General features: G+C 45.1%; 1 protein-coding gene across 11 annotated transcripts in view; it reads left to right on the forward strand.

Annotated features, from left to right (window-relative positions):
- LOC140453373 (proto-oncogene tyrosine-protein kinase Yrk-like) overlaps positions 1 to 13,159 on the forward strand; it is a 304,349-nt gene extending 291,190 nt beyond the window's left edge. For all 11 annotated transcript variants that reach the window (XM_072547949.1, XM_072547951.1, XM_072547955.1 and 8 more), the window contains 4 exons: positions 1,102 to 1,178; positions 5,542 to 5,695; positions 8,483 to 8,614; positions 11,271 to 13,159. In XM_072547949.1, coding sequence (XP_072404050.1) covers positions 1,102 to 1,178; positions 5,542 to 5,695; positions 8,483 to 8,614; positions 11,271 to 11,479 — 572 coding nt within the window. In that variant the 3' untranslated portion in view covers positions 11,480 to 13,159. The remainder of the gene's footprint in view (positions 1 to 1,101; positions 1,179 to 5,541; positions 5,696 to 8,482; positions 8,615 to 11,270) is intronic.
- Positions 13,160 to 18,259: the final 5,100 nt, after the last annotated feature.

Consider the following 18,259-nt stretch of genomic DNA (forward strand, 5'->3'; position numbering starts at 1 on the left):
AGTCTCATCGATGAAGTTTCTCATCCCTGGACCCATTCTTGTAAATTGGAGAGCACTCTCTTCAACACATTCACATCTCTCCTTTAATGGGCCACCCACAACTGTACACAACACTCCAGGTGAGGCCTACAAGTGTCTTGTCCAAGTTCAATGTCACCTTCTTGCTCCTGTACCCTATGTTCCTATTAATAAAGGTGAGAACACTGTGTGCTTTATATTAACTCCACCTGTCCTTCCACCTTCAATGATCTGTGCAGATGTACACCGTGTCCCTCTGTTCATGTACGCCTCTATGGAACACTGTGATTCCTGCTTCCCCTTCTCCCTCAGCTAGAGGATTAGGTGTGGAGCCCAATGCCTACCCTCCCAATGATAAATGATGCTGAGGGCAGTGAGAATTGTTTCAAGGCAAGACATTTGCCCCAGTCTCCGGAGGAAATTCTACCTGAGAGATTAGTGGTCAATCAGAAATCAGCCTTGCAGTGGGGGTGCTAGCAACTGCTAGGACTACTGGAGGTCATATCACACCCAGAAACCCAGGATCTCGATAAAAGGTTGAGGGAGGGAGTTGTTGATTATGGGGTAGGGGCTGTGATCAATAGACAAGGAAGAGGTTTAAAAAGAGGGCATGACCTTTTTCTGGGGTGGGGGGAGGTGGGAGAGGTTCGTTCAATCAGCCGAGGAATGTCCACTTGCCCAACACCAGCCTATCAGTGAAAGCTGATCTGAGGCTCACCCTCCCGCAGGTTAAATACACATGGAGACAGATTCAAATCAGCAAGTCATCACTAATCGGCCATTTCAAGCCCTGGTAGATCTGGGGCTGCTGAATTGCCTCCCCCTCATCGGAATCGTGGAGAATTTCAGAGAGAACGGGGACCAAATGGTAGGGGTCAGGTATCAAACCCCTACCAGCTGCCAGTGGGGAAATGTAAAATCCAGCTTTCGGAATGATCAGACAGGGAGCAAACATCTGAGGAATTTGTACAGTCATACAAGAGGGAGCATATAAAATAAATGAAACTATAGTTTATAAATTCTGTACAATCTTTATAGGTTTAATTTCCAAGTTATTGATGTTTTATCTTGTCTGTCTCTCAGGAAGCTTGCTTGATTTTCTAAAGGATGGTGATGGAAGGATATTAAAACTCCCACAGCTGGTTGATATGGCAGCACAGGTAATGTGAAGGGATCTCCTATTCTTCACTGATCAATATTTTATCCATTTGATTATTTGTCTCAAGTTGTTAGATCTTGGGTGAGTTTGTTCTTTTGGCAAAAAAAAGCTTCTTCTCTCAGCTATGTTTATTTATCAGTCATACTAACCAACATGGCTAAACAAATTCAGAGCAAGATTTCATGTAAAACGATCCTGGAGTATTCGTGAAACAACTCAACAGTAGCGTGTGTAATGGATACACACTTGCATTGAGAATTAAATGAACACGGAAGGGAATATTTCCAAAATGGTTTGAACCTTCAGAAGAGTTTAGCATGAAGGATTCTCCTTCTCAATCTCTCAGGTTGTACCACTGCCAATTGTCTCTCTGTAATGAGAAAACAGCTCTATGGTCCTCTGAGACTGTGGCACTTTGCCTTCTTTCAACGAAAAGTCAGCGTGTTCTGTGTGCAGTCCTAGCCAATATTCATCTCTCAAGCACCTAACTGCACACTTCCTGGCCACAGTGCTGGGTTTGTGGGATATTGCTGTGCATGAATTGGCTGCTACATTGCAAGACCATAAATGTTCTCATTGGCTGGAAATGAATGTTCTGAGGTCATGATGGATGAGGAAAGATGTTGTGAAACTTGAAAAGGGTCAGAAAAGATTTACAAGGATGTTGCAAGGGTTGGAGGATTTGAGCTGTAGGGAGAGGCTGAACAGGCTGGGGCTGTTTTCCCTGGAGCGTCAGAGGCTGAGGGGTGACTTTATAGAGGTTTACAAAATTATGAGAGGCATGGATAGGATAAATAGGCAAAGTCTTTTCCCTGGGGTCAGGGAGTCCAGAACTAGGGGCATAGGTTTAGGGTGAGAGGGGAAAAATATAAAAGAGACCTAAGGGGCAACTTTTTCACGCAGAGGGTGGTACGTGTATGGAATGAGCTGCCAGAGGATGTGGTGGCGGCTGGTACAAAACAGGTTGGACTGAAGGGCCTGTTTCCATGCTGTACATCTCTATGACTCTGTGTTTCAGGAAGAGCTGAGAAATGCGGTTGTCTGTAGCTTCAGGAACTTTATTGCTTATTTATTGTATAATTAGCTAAGACTGGACCTTATTCAGGAGTCTAGTTACAATGTTATTTTGATGATAGTCCTGTCCACATCCAAATGGTGAACCTGCTGAGTGAAGGTCACCGAACTCTCAACGCTGATGGACAACCAACTCCCCACATTCTCCGGCACTCTCTAAACACCAAACCACCAGATTTGTTTATTGCAATCTGAACTTGTTCTGTTTTTCCTGAAGACTTGTCCAGTTCCTTTTAAAAAGCGTTAAGCAACTCAAACATTATCTGCTTTTGCTGGAAATCTGTTGTACATATTGAACTCTTGCCTGGTGGGGAAAGTTTCATTTAATTAGTGGACTCACTTGAGGCTCGTTAATTTCATCCTCTCGTCTACTTCCATCAACATCAATGTGTACCTCTCAGCCTTTGAAAGAGCTGGGTCATTCTCTCCTCCAGTCGTTTCTCCAATGGCATCTTGGCCTGTCTGATCTGTAAAACTGACAGCCAGTTGTAATTAGTTCTGTAGGGTAATGAAGCCTAACCTGGAATTATGGGAGAAAGGGGTTCACTTCAGCTGCTGCTTGTCTGTAATGGAGTGACAATTTGCTTCAATTCTTGCCCAGTTGTAACTAGTTTACACTGAAGAACAGCAAGGGTGTCACAGTCACTCCCTATTATGAAGTGATCGTGCCATATTCAGTATAAGATAATGCAATCAAAACTGGTTAGTGTTTGCTGTCTACACTGTGTAACCTTCCACAAAATTACACATAATGATAAAAGGCCATTGGATAGTTGATATCGCAAAGTAAACCCAGTCACATGAACGTCACTACATCCGGAACATATTGCATGAAAATTATTAGGGCCCTTCTGAGATGGCTTTTTTTTCTAAGTGCCATTAATTGCTTTATTGCTGCATCATAAAACCCCTTACTGGGAACTAAACTTATCAGTGAGGTCTTTCAATTAATATTTCTAAATGAAGTGGAATGAGAACCAATTGTTCCGTTCTTGTCGATGAACTTGGATCCTGGAATCTATAAACCTTTAAATCCAATGTCAGCTGTATTGAAGATATTATAGAAGATGAGGAGATGTTGTAGTATTTACAGATAATTACAGTTCTGTGGGATGTTCTGCTTAGGTCCGATGCTGTTCACTTGAGGACAAGTGATTGGAACTTTGGTTGGAAAAATGATTGCTGGGTATTGTTTACCTGGATTTTTTTGAATGACCTGGATGGTTATCAGAAAATCAAAAAAAAATTACATGATATTACCACCAAAAGAACAGGATAGATTGGGAGCCTTTTAATATTTATTCAGGGGTTTTGGACTTTGTTGGCAAGGCCAGTTTTTATTGTCCGTCCCTAACTGCCCCGCAGAAGGTGATGGTGAGCTGCCTTCTTAAACTGCTACAGTCCACCTGCTGTGAGTTGATCCACAATGCCTTTGGAGAGGAAATTCCAGTGACAGTGAAGGAACAGCAATATATTTCCAAATCAGGTTGGTGAGTGGCTCGATGGGGAACTTGAGGATTGTTAAGTTCCCATATATTTTTCTGCCCTTGTCCTTCTAGTTAGTAATGGTCATGGGTTTGGAAGGTGCTGTCTGAGGAGTCTTGACAAATTTCTACCATGCATCTTGTTGATGGTACACACTGCTGCTTCCTGAGCATTGGTGGTGAAGGGAGTGAATGTCTGTGGATGTGATGCCAATCAAGTGACTGCTTTGTCCTGGATGGTGTCAAGCTTCTTGAGTGTTGTTGGAGCTGCATCCATCCAGGCAAGTGGGGAATATTCCACCACACTCCTGACTCCTGCCTTGTAGATGGAAATCAAGAGGTGAACTACTTGCTCCAAATTCTTAATCTCTGACCTGCTGTTGTGGTCACAGAATTTACATAGATGGTCCTGTTCAGTTTCTGGCCAATGGTAACTTCATAATGAAGGGTTCAGTGATGGTCAAGCCGTTAAATGGCAATGGTTAGATTCTCCCTTATGGAGATGGTCATTGCCTGGCATCTGTAAATATTACTCGCCATTCGTCAGCCCAAGCCTAGATATTGTCCAAGTCTTCCTACAGCTTCATTATCTGAGGAGTCATGAATAGTGTGGCACTGTGGCTCAGTGCCTGGCTCACAGCACCAGGAACCTGGGTTCGATTCCAGCCTTGGGCAACTGTCTGTGTGGAGTTTGCACATTCTCCCTTTGTCTGTGTGGGTTTCCTCTGGGTGCTCTTGTTTCCTCCCACAATCCAAAGACGTGCAGGTCAGGTGAATTGACCATGCTAAATTGCCCAAAAGGTTCAATGGGATGTGCTGGTTAGATGCGTTAGTTAGGGGTAAACATAGGGGAATGGGTGTGGGTGGGATACTCTTCAAAGAGTCAGTGTGGACTTGCTGGGCTGAAGGGCCTGTTTCCACACTGTAGGGATTCTATGATTCTAAACATTGTGCCATTATTGGCAGCCATCTTCACCTCTGACCTAGGTTAGTGCACTGGAGAGCCAATCTCAATCTTTGTGCTCAGACCTGTGAACACATGACCTTCTGACCCCAGGGTGAACGTTTTTCCCACCAAGCCACAACTGAGTCTGAAACAAAAAAGTGCAATCGAAGCCAATTGATGTTGAGGTTCTTGTGTAAAATTAACTTGAGTAAGACTGAAGCAGAGATTTTGCCTTTTAATCGACTGAAATCAAAACCCCTCCCCAATCCCCAACCCCACCGAGCTGAAGGAGACTGAAATCAAACCCTCTCCCCAATCCCCCACCGAGCTGAAGGATACTGAGATCAAACCCCCTCCCCAATCCCCCACCGAGCTGAAGGATACTGAGATCAAACCCCCTCCCCAATCCCCCACCGGGCTGAAGAATACTGAGATCAAACCCCCTCCCCAATCCCCCACTGAGCTGAAGGATACTGAGATCAAACACCACCCCCCCTCCCCAATCCCCCACTGAGCTGAAGGATACTGAGATCAAACACCCTCCCCAATCCCCCACTGAGCTGAAGGATACTGAGATCAAACCCCCTCCCCAATCCCCCACTGAGCTGAAGGATACTGCCTGTACTTGCTGTGTCACAGGACCTTGCTCACGTTTCACTTTAACAACCGCATGGAACCTTTGGAGATTCAGTTCCAGCAGCACTATTCATTCAGTTACAAAATTATTACAATAGTAACTGACCTTTCAATCTACCTCCAGTGATCATTTTGATTTATTCATTCCCTTAAGGCATCAATGGTGCTGCACTAAATGCTATCTCTTTAATGAATTGCTGTGGTTCTTCTCTCATTTCATACAGATTGCAGCAGGAATGGCCTATATCGAGAGAATGAATTACATTCACCGAGATTTAAGGGCTGCTAATATACTTGTAGGAGAGAACCTTGTGTGCAAGATTGCAGATTTCGGGCTGGCAAGACTTATTGAAGACAACGAATACACAGCCCGGCAAGGTATAATGTTCTCCTGCAACTCCAAATGTAGATTGATTAGAATTTTTAACATTTAATTTATATTTACACCAATTGCATATAAATTTATTTTTAATATTAAAATTTTAAACTGGCTATTTGTCTGTAGTGACTCATATCTAACTCCTTTGAGCATTAAGTTGAATATCCATTTTCTGTTCCTGCAGATGTAACATCTGTCAGGACCTGTCCATTTCTGGGAGTGTACGGAATGTTTCCCAAATACACATCTGGCAATAAATCCCGGTTTCCAGGTCTATATCCCAATGGTTGCTCACAATGCACACTACCCTGGAGAACCAACTCCTTCTCAGTTAGGACCAGTCACGAGAAAGGGGTCCATGCCTGGTTTAGGCAGCACTGTGGCAATCCCTGCACAGTACTGGAGAGTAAAATAATGCAGGGAAAGATGGTGCAAGCAAAATGCCCAAGAATCAATCATTTCTGATCCTGATTTCTGCACAGAAAATCCTATCAAGCAATGGGGCAGCACGGTGGCTCAGTGGTTAGCACTGCTGCCTCACAGCGCCGGGGACCCGGGTTCAATTCCAGCCTCTGGCGACTGTCTGTGTGGAGTTTGCACATTCTCCCCATGTCTGCGTGGGTTTCCTCTGGGTGCTCCGGTTTCCTCCCACAGTCCAAAGATGTGCAGGTTGGGTGAATTGGCCATGCCAAACTGCACCTAGAGTTAGGTGCATTAGTCAGAGGGAAATGGGTCTGGGTGGGTTACTCTTCAGAGGGTCGGTGTGGACTAGTTGGGCCAAAAGGGCCTGTTCCCACATTGTAGGGAATCTTTTCTAATCTAAAAGAAATGGTTAGAAGATGTGAAATAAACGATGCTACTTAATTAATTGAGAAATATTGCATCAAAGCCATCAAAACATATTACTGCTTTTGTTGTCTCCTCTCTTTAATTTCATCTGTCAGCTGAGGATCCCCATTAAGTGGATTAGATTCATTTGAATGTAGACAAAGAATACATTTGAATTCACAAAACACGGTGAAATACCTATCAAAGTTGATCTGGTTTTGCCTTTTTCGTAATGTAAAAATACTGCTTCAATCTTCAAAAGTTTGTTGTGAATCTCTCTTCCTGCCCCATTGTGGTGCTTAATAGTGAATTATTAACTTAATTACTTCTTTAATGTCCATTCAGCCAAGATGATGACCTTTTTAGTGATTATTTATTTGGCACAGAGCATCTGCTCTGTTTAATAACTTACCAGGAGCATAGTTAAATAGGATCAGGGCTACTCAGCCCTGCTGTGCCATTCGAGATGATCATCTTGTCAATACCATTTTCCTGCACTTGCTCCATCTCCCTGTTGTCATTAGTCTGTAGAGATCTATTAATCTCTGTCATGAACCTGCTCAGATTGACCTTCCATATTCCTCTGTTGGAGAAAATTCTAAAGGTTCACAACCCACAGAGTGAAAGAACCAGCCTTTCCACATCCACTCAGTCAAACGTTGTCAGACTAGCTGTAAACAGGTCCTAACCTGTTTGGCAGTGGTCCACCCTTGTAAGGGTTAACTTCTAAGAATTTAAGAATTTAACAAGAACAATGGGTGGGATTTAATGACCTTCCTCTATGGAGACAGTGAGGCAGCCAATCAGGTGTGAGAGTGGTGGGTGAGGAGCCTTTGACCCCTCTGCCCCATTGAGGTCAATGGTGGGAAGATCCATGGAGGCTCTACTTGCTTCAGATTGGCCAGCAACTCCTGGTCAGCAGGATTCTTGATCCTGGGGAGTATCTACTGCTGCCCGGTTTGGCAGCAAGTTTACCCAAAAGGGGGCAACATGAGAGATTTCCATTGCCTCTACAGCTAGAAGTGGGACTCCCCTGGCATTGCCTCCATTAAATACTTCCCAATGTGTAGAACGAGCATGTTTCAAGCAGGTGTTTTAGCTAACACACCTAACCTAGGCATCCCTGAACACTATGGGCAATTTAGCATGCATGGCCAATCCACCTAACCTGCGCGTCTTTGGACTGTGGCAGGAAACCGGAGCGCCCGGAGGAAACTCACACGGATACAGGGAGAATGTGCAAACTCCACACAGACAGTCACCTGAGAGTGGAATTGAACCTAGGTCCTTGGCAGTGTGAGGCAGCAGTGAGCTATTGTGCCATATGCTTCTGAGCCACTTACACAAAACTTCATGCATTTGACATATCAAAAAAAAATGTTTTGCTGCAGAAATTTTGCAACATTTGAACTGAATTGAATGGTTTGATCCTTTTCCTTGGACTTATTTTGTGGACAAACTGATTACGTGCAACCGAGTGACATGGAATAGTTATATTTCAAAGATGTGCAGGTTAGGTGAGTTGGCCATGCTAAATTGCCCAGAGAGTTCAGGGATGTGTAGGTTAGGCGCATTTGTCAGGGGGTAAATGTAGGGTTTAGGGAATGAGTCTGGGTGGGTTACTCTTCAGAGGATCGGTGTGGACCTGTTGGGCCGAATGGTCTGTTTCCACAATGTAGGTAATCTAATCTAATCTAATCTAATCTATTATAGTTTCTAGTGAGAATTGAAATGGCTCCTGTTCCAATGAAAGAAACTGACTTTTAAATCCCTGTGTGGCACAGCAGAATTAAAGAGCCCAATCCCATGATTTCCTTCAATTTTCCTCTGCATGATCTCTCTCTCTCATTCACCAAAGTCCATTCTTTCTGTCACAGGCAGCTCTAGTCAGTTTGGGTTCAGAAACAATAAAAAGAGCAGAGCAAGAAGCAATAATACAATTTTTCTGCTCAATACAGGGGCCAAGTTTCCAATAAAGTGGACAGCACCTGAAGCTGCTCTTTTTGGAAAGTTTACAATCAAGTCAGACGTGTGGTCATTTGGGATTCTGTTGACAGAGCTGGTTACCAAAGGAAGAGTTCCATATCCAGGTAAGAATGCAAGTGTAGAACTGTAAGCACAAGAGCTTCACTTTATAACCATCTTGTGCTGGCTAGGTCTAAATGTTGCACTCTGTGATGTTACCATTTGAATGTTTTTCGCATCAAATTCTTCTGCCTGTTTTTTTAAAATTAAGGATTAGCCTTTGTATAGTGACATTTCACAAACTTCTTTCAAACTATAACGTTCAAACTCCATGAAGGAAGAATGGGGCAGCTGGACTAATGACTGGAGCACAGCCCCTTCTACTTATTGAGGACCTAAAGAGACAGGTTAAATAATTAATACAAAGCCAGAAAACACTCAGCAGGTCTGTGAAGAGAAACCGTGTTAATGTTTCATGTGGTGATGTGTCTTCATCAGGTAAGTGACACGTTAGATATGAGAGGAACCTTGATTATCCGGCATTCGATGAACAGAATTTTGGATTAACCGAACATGGTCTCAAGGTCCTGATGCTTGGCTAACTATGTTACCTGGCATTCGATTATCCAGCATTCGATTAACTGAAAGAAACACTCCCTGCCTGTATCCTTCAGATAATCAAGGTTCCTCCGTACGTGTACAAATTACTGATGGGCCCCAATGCACATTTGACAGAGTGATCAAAAAGGTGTTCTTCGTGATCATGGGCTCGAAAAATAGAGGCACCGAATACAAAAGCAAGAAAGTTCTGATCAAACTTTGTGAAACACTTTCACCCCTCAACTGGAAACATTTGTTCTCGGCATGGGATTTTCAGCGAGATGTGAAGGATTTCGAGAGATTGCAAGAAAGATTCTTGAGAATGGCTCTCCAGAATTTAAGGATCACAGTTCTGTGGATCAACTGGAGAAGCTGGTGTTTGAAAGGAAGAGTTTTCATACCAGTCTCTGCATAACTGAGATGCTTTGAAATAACTATTCTTTCTCTCTCAATGTGAAAATGGCACAATTCAGATCAGGAACTCACTATTTAAGAGTTGGTAAACCAACCCTATGTTCTCTTTATTCCATGGTGCTTATTGCATTTATACATCCATTGTTCGACACTGAGGTCCACAATAACGAACTAAGAATTAAAAATGAAATAAATCCTTTCAAGTCATTAATTACAAATAGATACCTGACCCTATTTCAAAATTTTTCTTTGGGAGTGTGCACAGCACACACTGTGTTAAGAGAAACCTTTAACCATTGGTTTCTCGATTAAACAGTGAGGAAGAAGAGTAATGTGTGTTGATTCTGATTCTTAATCATGGAATAAAGAAAAACAGGCATTTATGTAGTGCCTTTCACAGAATGGCCCAAAGCACTTCACAACCAATGAAGCACTTATGAAGTGTAGTCGCTATTGTAATGTAGAAATTTCAGCAAGCCTCACTCGTGCAATGTGATAGTGACCTGTTTTTGTGAAGTTAATCGAGGAATAACATTGCCTGGGTTCTGAGAGATGGCACCCAGTTTTGTTTGAAATATTGTATTGGGGTCTTTTGAATCAATGTGAGAGGGTAAACAGAGCCCTGTTTAAAGTCTCAAGCAAAGGCACAGCACTTACAGCATTGCAGAGCTCCCTGTGTATTAAACTGGAATACCAGCTGGATTTTTGTGCTCAAATCCTGGGAGTTGGGCTTGAATCCAGAACCTTCTGAGCAAGGCAAAAATGTTACCCACCGATAGAGAGGAACATAAGAACACAGAGAGCGGCACGGTGGCACAGTGGTTAGCACTGCTGCCTCACAGCGCCAGAGACCCGGGTTCAGTTCCCGCCTCAGGCGACTGTCTGTGTGGAGTTTGCACGTTCTCCCCGTGTCTGCGTGGGTTTCCTCCGGGTGCTCCGGTTTCCTCCCACAGTCCAAAAGATGTGCAGGTCAGGTGAATTGGCCATGCTAAATTGCCCGTAGTGTTAGGTAAGGGGTAGATGTAGATGTAGGGGTATGGGTGGGTTACGCTTCGGGGCGGTGTGGACTTGTTGGGCCGAAGGGCCTGTTTCCACACTGTAAGTAATCTAATCTAATCTAATCTAATCTAATCTAAACAGGAACAGGAGTAGGCCGTTCAGCCCCTCAGACCTGTTCCACTATTCATCATGACCTATGGCTTAACTGTATCTATGACCCATCTACCATAATATGTTTACTTAACAAAAAAATTATCAACCTCAGATTTAAAATTTGCTATTTGTGGAAGAGAGTTCCAAACATTTCCCACCCCTTGTGTGTAGAAGTGCTTCCTGGCATCTCTCATGAATGGTCTGGCCTTAATTCTCAGACCCTGGTTCTAGAAAGACCAACCAGTGGAAACAGTTTATCTTTATCCACTCTGTCTTTTCTGTTAACATCTTGAAGATTTCGATCAGATCATGCTTTAACCTTCGAAATTCCAGAGAAAGGAGGCCTATTGTATCCTCTGTCCCCATAATTTAAATCCTGAAGCCCAGGTATCATTCATGCAAGCCAACATTGTAATCCATCCAAGGCCAGTCTATCCTTCCCAAGGTGTGGTGCCAGCATCTGCTCACAGTTCAGGGTATTGGATAACTGGAGCATAACATCTGTATCTGTGTACTCTAGTCCTCTAGATATAAAAGCCAGAATTCCATCAGCTTTCTTTGTGAGTGAGCCATCAGAGAGCAGATGTAACCTTATCATCTCCTTGTGTCTGTTAGGAATGAACAATCGCGAAGTTTTGGAGCAGGTGGAGCGAGGATATCGAATGCCATGTCCGAACGCCTGTCCAGGTTCTCTTCATGACTTGATGATCCAGTGTTGGAAGAAAGACCCAGAAGAAAGGCCAACCTTTGAATACTTACAGTCCTTCCTTGAGGATTACTTCACAGCAACAGAACCCCAGTACCAGCCTGGGGAAAACCTGTAGAAACTCCCTGGCAACTGGAACACTCCTTAGCCAATGACAAACCATTTTTCTGATCAACTGTGTTCCAAGGCTGCTGAGCCTGGAGCCTGTGCTGTAATGTAATCGCAGCCTAAACACTGGAGGAACACATCAAATATGAGAGCTACCATCACACATGTCCAATTAACAGAACACCCAAATAGTTTTGGGGTTAACGGCCTCCGCTTTCTTTGCCGCAATTAATTTTTCTTTCATTGTTAAAGGCAGAACTCAGCAAAACGGTTCCAGGGTGGGGGTGGGTGTGTTCAGTGAGTTATGGCAGAGATGTACTGATGTTGTTCAGCAGTGTTGGGCTCCAGAGACTGGGTATTCCATCGACTTGACAGGGTCTGTCAGCAGAATCCAGAGCACAGCCATTGCCTGTGGTTTCCAGCCAGTGATTTGGTGTGTTGCTGTCAAATACACTGTGTAGGAAGACGACTGATCTGCTATGCTTATTTAACAATGTTGCATTGGACCATGCTAATTCTTTTCCTTCTTGATTAATATTTCACTGAGCAATTATATTTGATTTACCATATTTCCAGAAATATTTTACTGAGATTTCTACAACTTTTTAGGCCCAACACCTGAGGAAATGCTTTTTGAAAAGATAAATTTTATACACTGGTGTAAGGCCAGCAAAGATGGCCTAGTTTAGTCACTGAATAGCATGTACTTATACTGTAAATACAGTCTGTTTAGTACCAGTGTTAAAGTAAGGATTACCAAGAAGGAGCCCCATGTACATGACTTGGTATAGGAGAGTGTGACGCAATGAAGTTTAAGTCTCTGGGTATTTGTGAACAGGGCAACAGTTTTATAGGATGAATATCTGAAAAGATAATGATGTATTGGCTGGCTGAAATATTGTCATTTGGAGGAATTGCTCCCAGGTGGGAAGCTGCGTCACATCAATTCCAAGGATGATAGTGGTCTGTCCATATTGGTAACCTCAGCCATCGAGCATCCTGACTGAAAGATGCCGCTTGAGGGTTTCTGCTGCCACTGTGCTTGCAGTTTCTGGTTAGGTGGACACTGTCAATTAGCACCTGAACAAAATCTTCACACACATCGAGACAACACTGGTACTCTGCGACACCCATTGCCTTCAGAGAAAGGCTTGCATTGTAAGAAAATATAAGGTCAAACCATCAGCAGGGCTGGCCATTTTCAATCTACCCTGAGATGACAGAACTGTGACTGTACAGAGAACTGAAACGTGTTTCCCAATTTCTTCAGCGATGAAAACCAGCCTTGTTTGGAATAACCAAGAAGCTTCAAGTTCAAAATCTAATCAATCAAATTTCAGCAAGTGTTTGGAGCGAAAAGGAACTGGATTTAATTTTTTTTTAAAAGTTCGACTGTGCTTTATTTAAATGTTTTTTCACCTTCCTAACATGATCTGGATTGGCTATCTGATTGTTATTTTCTCATTGTTTCTGGCACAAATTACATCAGGTTGCGTTTTCACTTGCTCTAAACTCTGCATTATTTCTTAACGTGTCATAGAATAGAGACACTTTTAGTGGAGTTTCTTTCCAAAAAAAAAGCTTTGTACAGCTTTTGTTGCGCATCATGTAAATTTGTTACTTTGGCGTGTTCACAAGTGACTCAATTGCAACAAAATACAATTGAATTAAAATTACTTTTTACAGTCAACCTCAGTATCCAGACTCTGATAAAATGTGGACTTTTAAAAATCTTTCTTTTCCTGTCCTGACAGTTTTGACTCTTGATAGAATACACTCATAGAAGCCCCTCCACCCCTCTTGTAGCATTTTTCCTGTCCTTGTTCAGGTCTTTGTGCAGAAGGGGAGTAACTGTCAGACTGTCTTCACAGCCTATCCAATTTTCAGTTTTAGATCTCATTATCATTCTGTCCGTGACTTGCCGACTCTGTTTAAGAAGAAAGCTGCTGATCAGAGAAGCCCAACACTGTAGGAGCTCTATCCCTCCCAATTGTATGTTAAGTGTTGAAAAGTGTAGCGCTGGAAAAGCACAGCAGATCAGGTAGCATCCGAGGAGCAGGAGAGTCGATGTTTCAGGCATAAGCCCCTTCATCAGGAATGTGGGGGTTGGGTGGGGATAGGGAAAGGGGCTGAGAGCTAAATAAGAGGGGATGGGGCTGGAGAGAGGTAGCTGGGAAGGTGATAGGTGAATGCAGGTGGGGGTAATGGTGAATAGGTTGGAGTGGAGGGTGGTGTGGTTAGGTGGGAAGGAAGATGGACAGTAGGACAGTTTAAGAGGGCGGTGCCAAGTTAGGGGGTTGGATCTGGGTTGAGGTGGGGGGAGGGGAGATGAGGAAACTGGTGAAATTGACATTGATGTCGTGTGGTTGGAGGGTCCCAAGGCGGAAGCTGAGACATTCTTCCTCCAGGTGTCGGAAGATTTGGCAGTGGAGGAGGCCCCAGGTCTTACATATCCTTGGCAAAGTGGGAAGATAATTATATGTCAAGGGAAGTGGGAGGTAATTCAGTGACAGGTCTACATTAGACAGCCCAGAAAGCAATAATGTTATCTTTATGACTTCACAAGAAATCATTTCAAAATGTTTAACTTAGCCTCTGAGCAGCCTGTAAAGGCCAGGCTAGCCAGTGAAGGTGACAATGCACAAAGTGTGACAGCAAATGCTTTGTGCATTCGAGCGGGAACATTGATTCTGTAGGAGACTAATTTACATGGAACGATGAGGCATCTGATTGCTTTCAGCAGGTGCTATGAAAATGCAGAATCCTGAATGTTGATAGAAATGATGACCCTGTGTCCATAAGATGGCAAAGCTGAAGGGTGGGGCATGAGTGACAGTGGAATGCTCACTGGAGAGGTCAATACCTAAACCCCCAGGAAAGGCTGTCGAAACTCCACATTGATAAGGCACATGTCAATGTCAAGGTTTCTGGAACTGTTATCCTTCTGTGACTGGTCACTTGTATCCCACATTCACACTTCTGTTCAATGAACTGCTGACTAATTAGAAGTTTCTGCTTGTGATGAACAGACTTTTCATGTTAACTGCAGAGATCCTATTTTATCGTCATGTTTTGCTTGATAGGCTCACTCAACCTATTTTCTTGTATAAAATTGTTTTGGAGTTTGTGAGGAGTGTTTCAAGAGAATATACTGATGCAGAGCTCCAGTTCAATAACATATCCTCAACAAAAGTACATAGCTCGAAATATTGTTAACAATCCTCTGAACAAATAACTTTAGAAATAATTATTGAACATGGTTAGTTATTGTGTCATAACGATCATTATTGATAGAAATATAGACAATTCGAGTAAGTGTAGGACATCCAGCCTTTTGAGTCTGCCATTCAGCGTGATCATGGCAAATCATTCAACTCAATCCCCTGCTCCTGCTTCCTGCCCTACATCCTTTGATCCCTTTAGCCCTAAAAACTATATCTAATTCCTTCTTGAAAGCATTCAATGTTTAGACCTCTACAGGGTCCCCACCCTCTGGGTGAAGACATTTCTCCTTATCTCAGTCCTAAATGGCCCACCTCCTTAGACTGTGACCCCGAGTTTTGTACACCCCAGTCATCAGGAACATCGTTCCTGTGTTTAACCTGTCCAGTCCTGTTAAAATTATATAGGTTTCTATGACAGCTTCCTCATTCTTCTAAACTTCAGTGAGTATTCTCCTATCTGAGTTTACATCAGAGTGGTGCTGGAAAAGCACAGCAGGTCAGGCAGCATCCGAGGAGCAGGAAAATCGACTTTTCGGGCAAAAGCCCTTCATCAGGAATAGAGACAAGGAGCCTCCAGATTGGAGAGATAAATGGTGGGGGTTGGGGGGGAGCTGGGGAGAAGGTAGCAAAGAGTACAGTAATTGAATGGGGATGGGGATGGAGGTGATAGGTCAGAGGGGAGGGTGGAGTGATAGGTGGAAAGGAAGATAGGCAGGTAGGACAGGTCATGAGGGCGGTGCTGAGCTGGAAGGTTGGAACTGGGGTGAGGTGGGGGAAGGGGAAATGAGGAAACTGTTGAAGTCCACATTGATGCCCTGGGGTTGAAATGTTCCGAGGCGGAAGATGAGGCGTTCTTCCTCCAGGCGTCTGGTGGTGAGGGAGCGGCGGTGAAGGAGGCCCAGGACCTCCATGTCCTCGGCAGAGTGGGAGGGGGAGTTGAAATGTTGGGCCACGGGGCGGTTTGGTTGATTGGTGAGGGTGTCCTGGAGATGTTCCCTAAAGCACTCTGCTAGAAGGCACCCAGTCTCCCCAATGTAGAGGAGACCACATCGGGAGCAACGGATACAATAAATGATATTAGTGGATGTGCAGGTAAAACTTTGATGGATGTGGAAGGCTCCTTTAGGACCTTGGATGGAGGTGAGGGAGGAGGTGTGGGCGCAAGTTTTGCAATTCCTGCGGTGGCAGGGGAAGGTGCCAGGATGGGAGGGTGGGTTGTAGGGGGGCGTGGACCTGACCAGGTAGTCACGGAGGGAACGGTCTTTGCAGAAGGCAGAAAGGGTTAGGGAGGGAAATATATCCCTGGTGGTGGGGTCCGTTTGGAGGTGGCGGAAATGTCGGCGGATGATTTGGTTTATGCGAAGGTTGGTAGGGTGGAAGGTGAGCACCAGGGGCGTTCTGTCCTTGTTACGGTTGGAGGAGTGGGGTTTGAGGGCAGAGGTGCGGGATGTGGACGAGATGCGTTGGAGGGCATCTTTAACCACGTGGGAAAGGAAATTGCGGTCTCTAAAGAAAGAGGCCATCTGGTGTGTTCTGTGGTGGAACTGGTCCTCCTGGGAGCAGATACGGCGGAGGTGGAGGAATTGGGAATACGGGATGGAAATTTTGCAGGAGGTAGGGTGGGAAGAGGTGTAATCCAGGTAGCTGTGGGAGTCGGTGGGTTTGTAAAAAATGTCAGTGTCAAGTCGGTCATCATTAATGGAGATAGAGAGATCCAGAAAGGGGAGGGAGGTGTCAGAGATGGTCCAGGTGAATTTAAGGTTGGGGTGGAATGTGCTGGTGAAGTTGATGAACTGCTCAACCTCCTCGTGGGAGCACGAGGTGGCACTGATGCAGTCATCAATGTAGCGGAGGAAAAGGTGGGGAGTGGTGCTGGTGCAACTACAGAAGATGGACTGTTCTACGTAGCCGACAAAGAGACAGGCATAGCTGGGGCCCTTATGGGTGCCCAAGGCTACCCCTTTGGTCTGGAGGAAGTGGGAGGATTCAAAGGAGAAATTGTTAAGGGTGAGGACCAGTTCGGCCAAACGAATGAGAGTGTCGGTGGAAGGGTACTGTTGGGGACGTTGAGAGAGGAAGAAATGGAGGGCTTGGAGGCCCTGGTAATGGTGGATGGAGGTGTAGAGAGACTGGATATCCATGGTGAAGATGTGGCATTGGGGGCTGGGGAAACAGAAGTCTTGGAGGAGGTGGAGGGTGTGGGTGGTGTCTCGAATGTATCTGGGGAGTTCCTGGACTGGGGGGAGAGGACAGTATCGAGATAGGTGGAGATGAGTTCATTGGGGCAGGAGCAGGCTGAGACAATGCGTCGACTGGGGTGGTCAGGCTTGTGGATCTTGAGAAGGAGGTAGAACCGGGCAGTGGGTGGTTCCCAGACTACGAGGTTGGAAGCTGTGGGTATGAGATCTCCTGAGGTGATGAGGTTCTGTATGGTCTGGGAGATGATGGTTTGGTGATGGGGGGGTGGGGTCATGGTGGAGGGGGTGGTAGGAAGAGGTGTCTTCGAGTTGGCATCTGGCTTCAGCGGTGTCGAGGTCAGTGCGCCAGACTACCACTGCGCCCCCTTTATCCGCTGGCTTGATGGTGAGGTCGGGATTGGAGCAGAGGGATTGGAGGAATGCGCATTGTGAGGGTGAGAGGTTGGAGTGGGGGAGGGAGGTAGACAGGTTGAGGTGGTTAATGTCCCGGCGGCAGTTGGAAATGAAGAGGTCGAGTACAGGTAATAGGCCAGCACGGGGTGTCCAGGCGGATGCAGTGTGTTGGAGGCGAGTGAAGGGGTCCTTGGAAGGTGGGCGGGAATCCTGATTGTGAAAGTAAGCTCAGAGGCGGAGGCGGCGGAAGAAGTGTTCAACGTCATAGCGTGTATTAAATTCATTGATGCATGGACGGAGGGGGATAAAGGTAAGGCCTTTGCTGAGGACTGATCGTCCTCAGTGAGGGGGAGGTCTTGAGGGATGGTGAAAACTCGGCAGAGCTGAGAGCTGTGGGGTGGGGATGGTAACAGTGGGATCTGTAGGGGGGCGTGTTGGCAGAATGCAGGTGAGTGGGGGTGGGGATGGAAGTGGAGGTGAACACGGCAGTAGAGGTGGGGGTGGAAGTCACTAAATGTATGATGTCAGCGATGACGTTGGGGGGGGCGGAAGTGATGTCACGTGTGGTGCATGAGGAATCGTGAGGGGCAGAAGTGGCTGTGGAAGTGGCCATGATGTGGAAGTGATGTCATCGATCACCGTGGGGATGGTAGCTGTACCAGCCACATGGCTAATGGCATCCAAGCAGTTCCAGAGGCCGGGGGAATCTTCTGGAATGTTTGAGGAGTGCTGGTTATGGAGGTGGGTGTATAAAAGTTTGTTGTACTTACAGTTTTTGATGTTTGAGATGGTGTTGAAATAATGTTTGTTGAGAGTAGGAATTCTTCTTAGAAAATATATCTCCACCCTGGAGGTTCCCTGCCTCTATTCCTGATGAAGGGCTTTTGCCCGAAACGTCGATTTTCCTGCTCCTTGGATGCTGCCTGACCTGCTGTGCTTTTCCAGCACCATTCTAATCTAGACTTTGGTTTCCAG

Source organism: Chiloscyllium punctatum, chromosome 27 (assembly GCF_047496795.1).
Source record: "Chiloscyllium punctatum isolate Juve2018m chromosome 27, sChiPun1.3, whole genome shotgun sequence".
Classification (NCBI taxonomy): domain Eukaryota; kingdom Metazoa; phylum Chordata; class Chondrichthyes; order Orectolobiformes; family Hemiscylliidae; genus Chiloscyllium; species Chiloscyllium punctatum.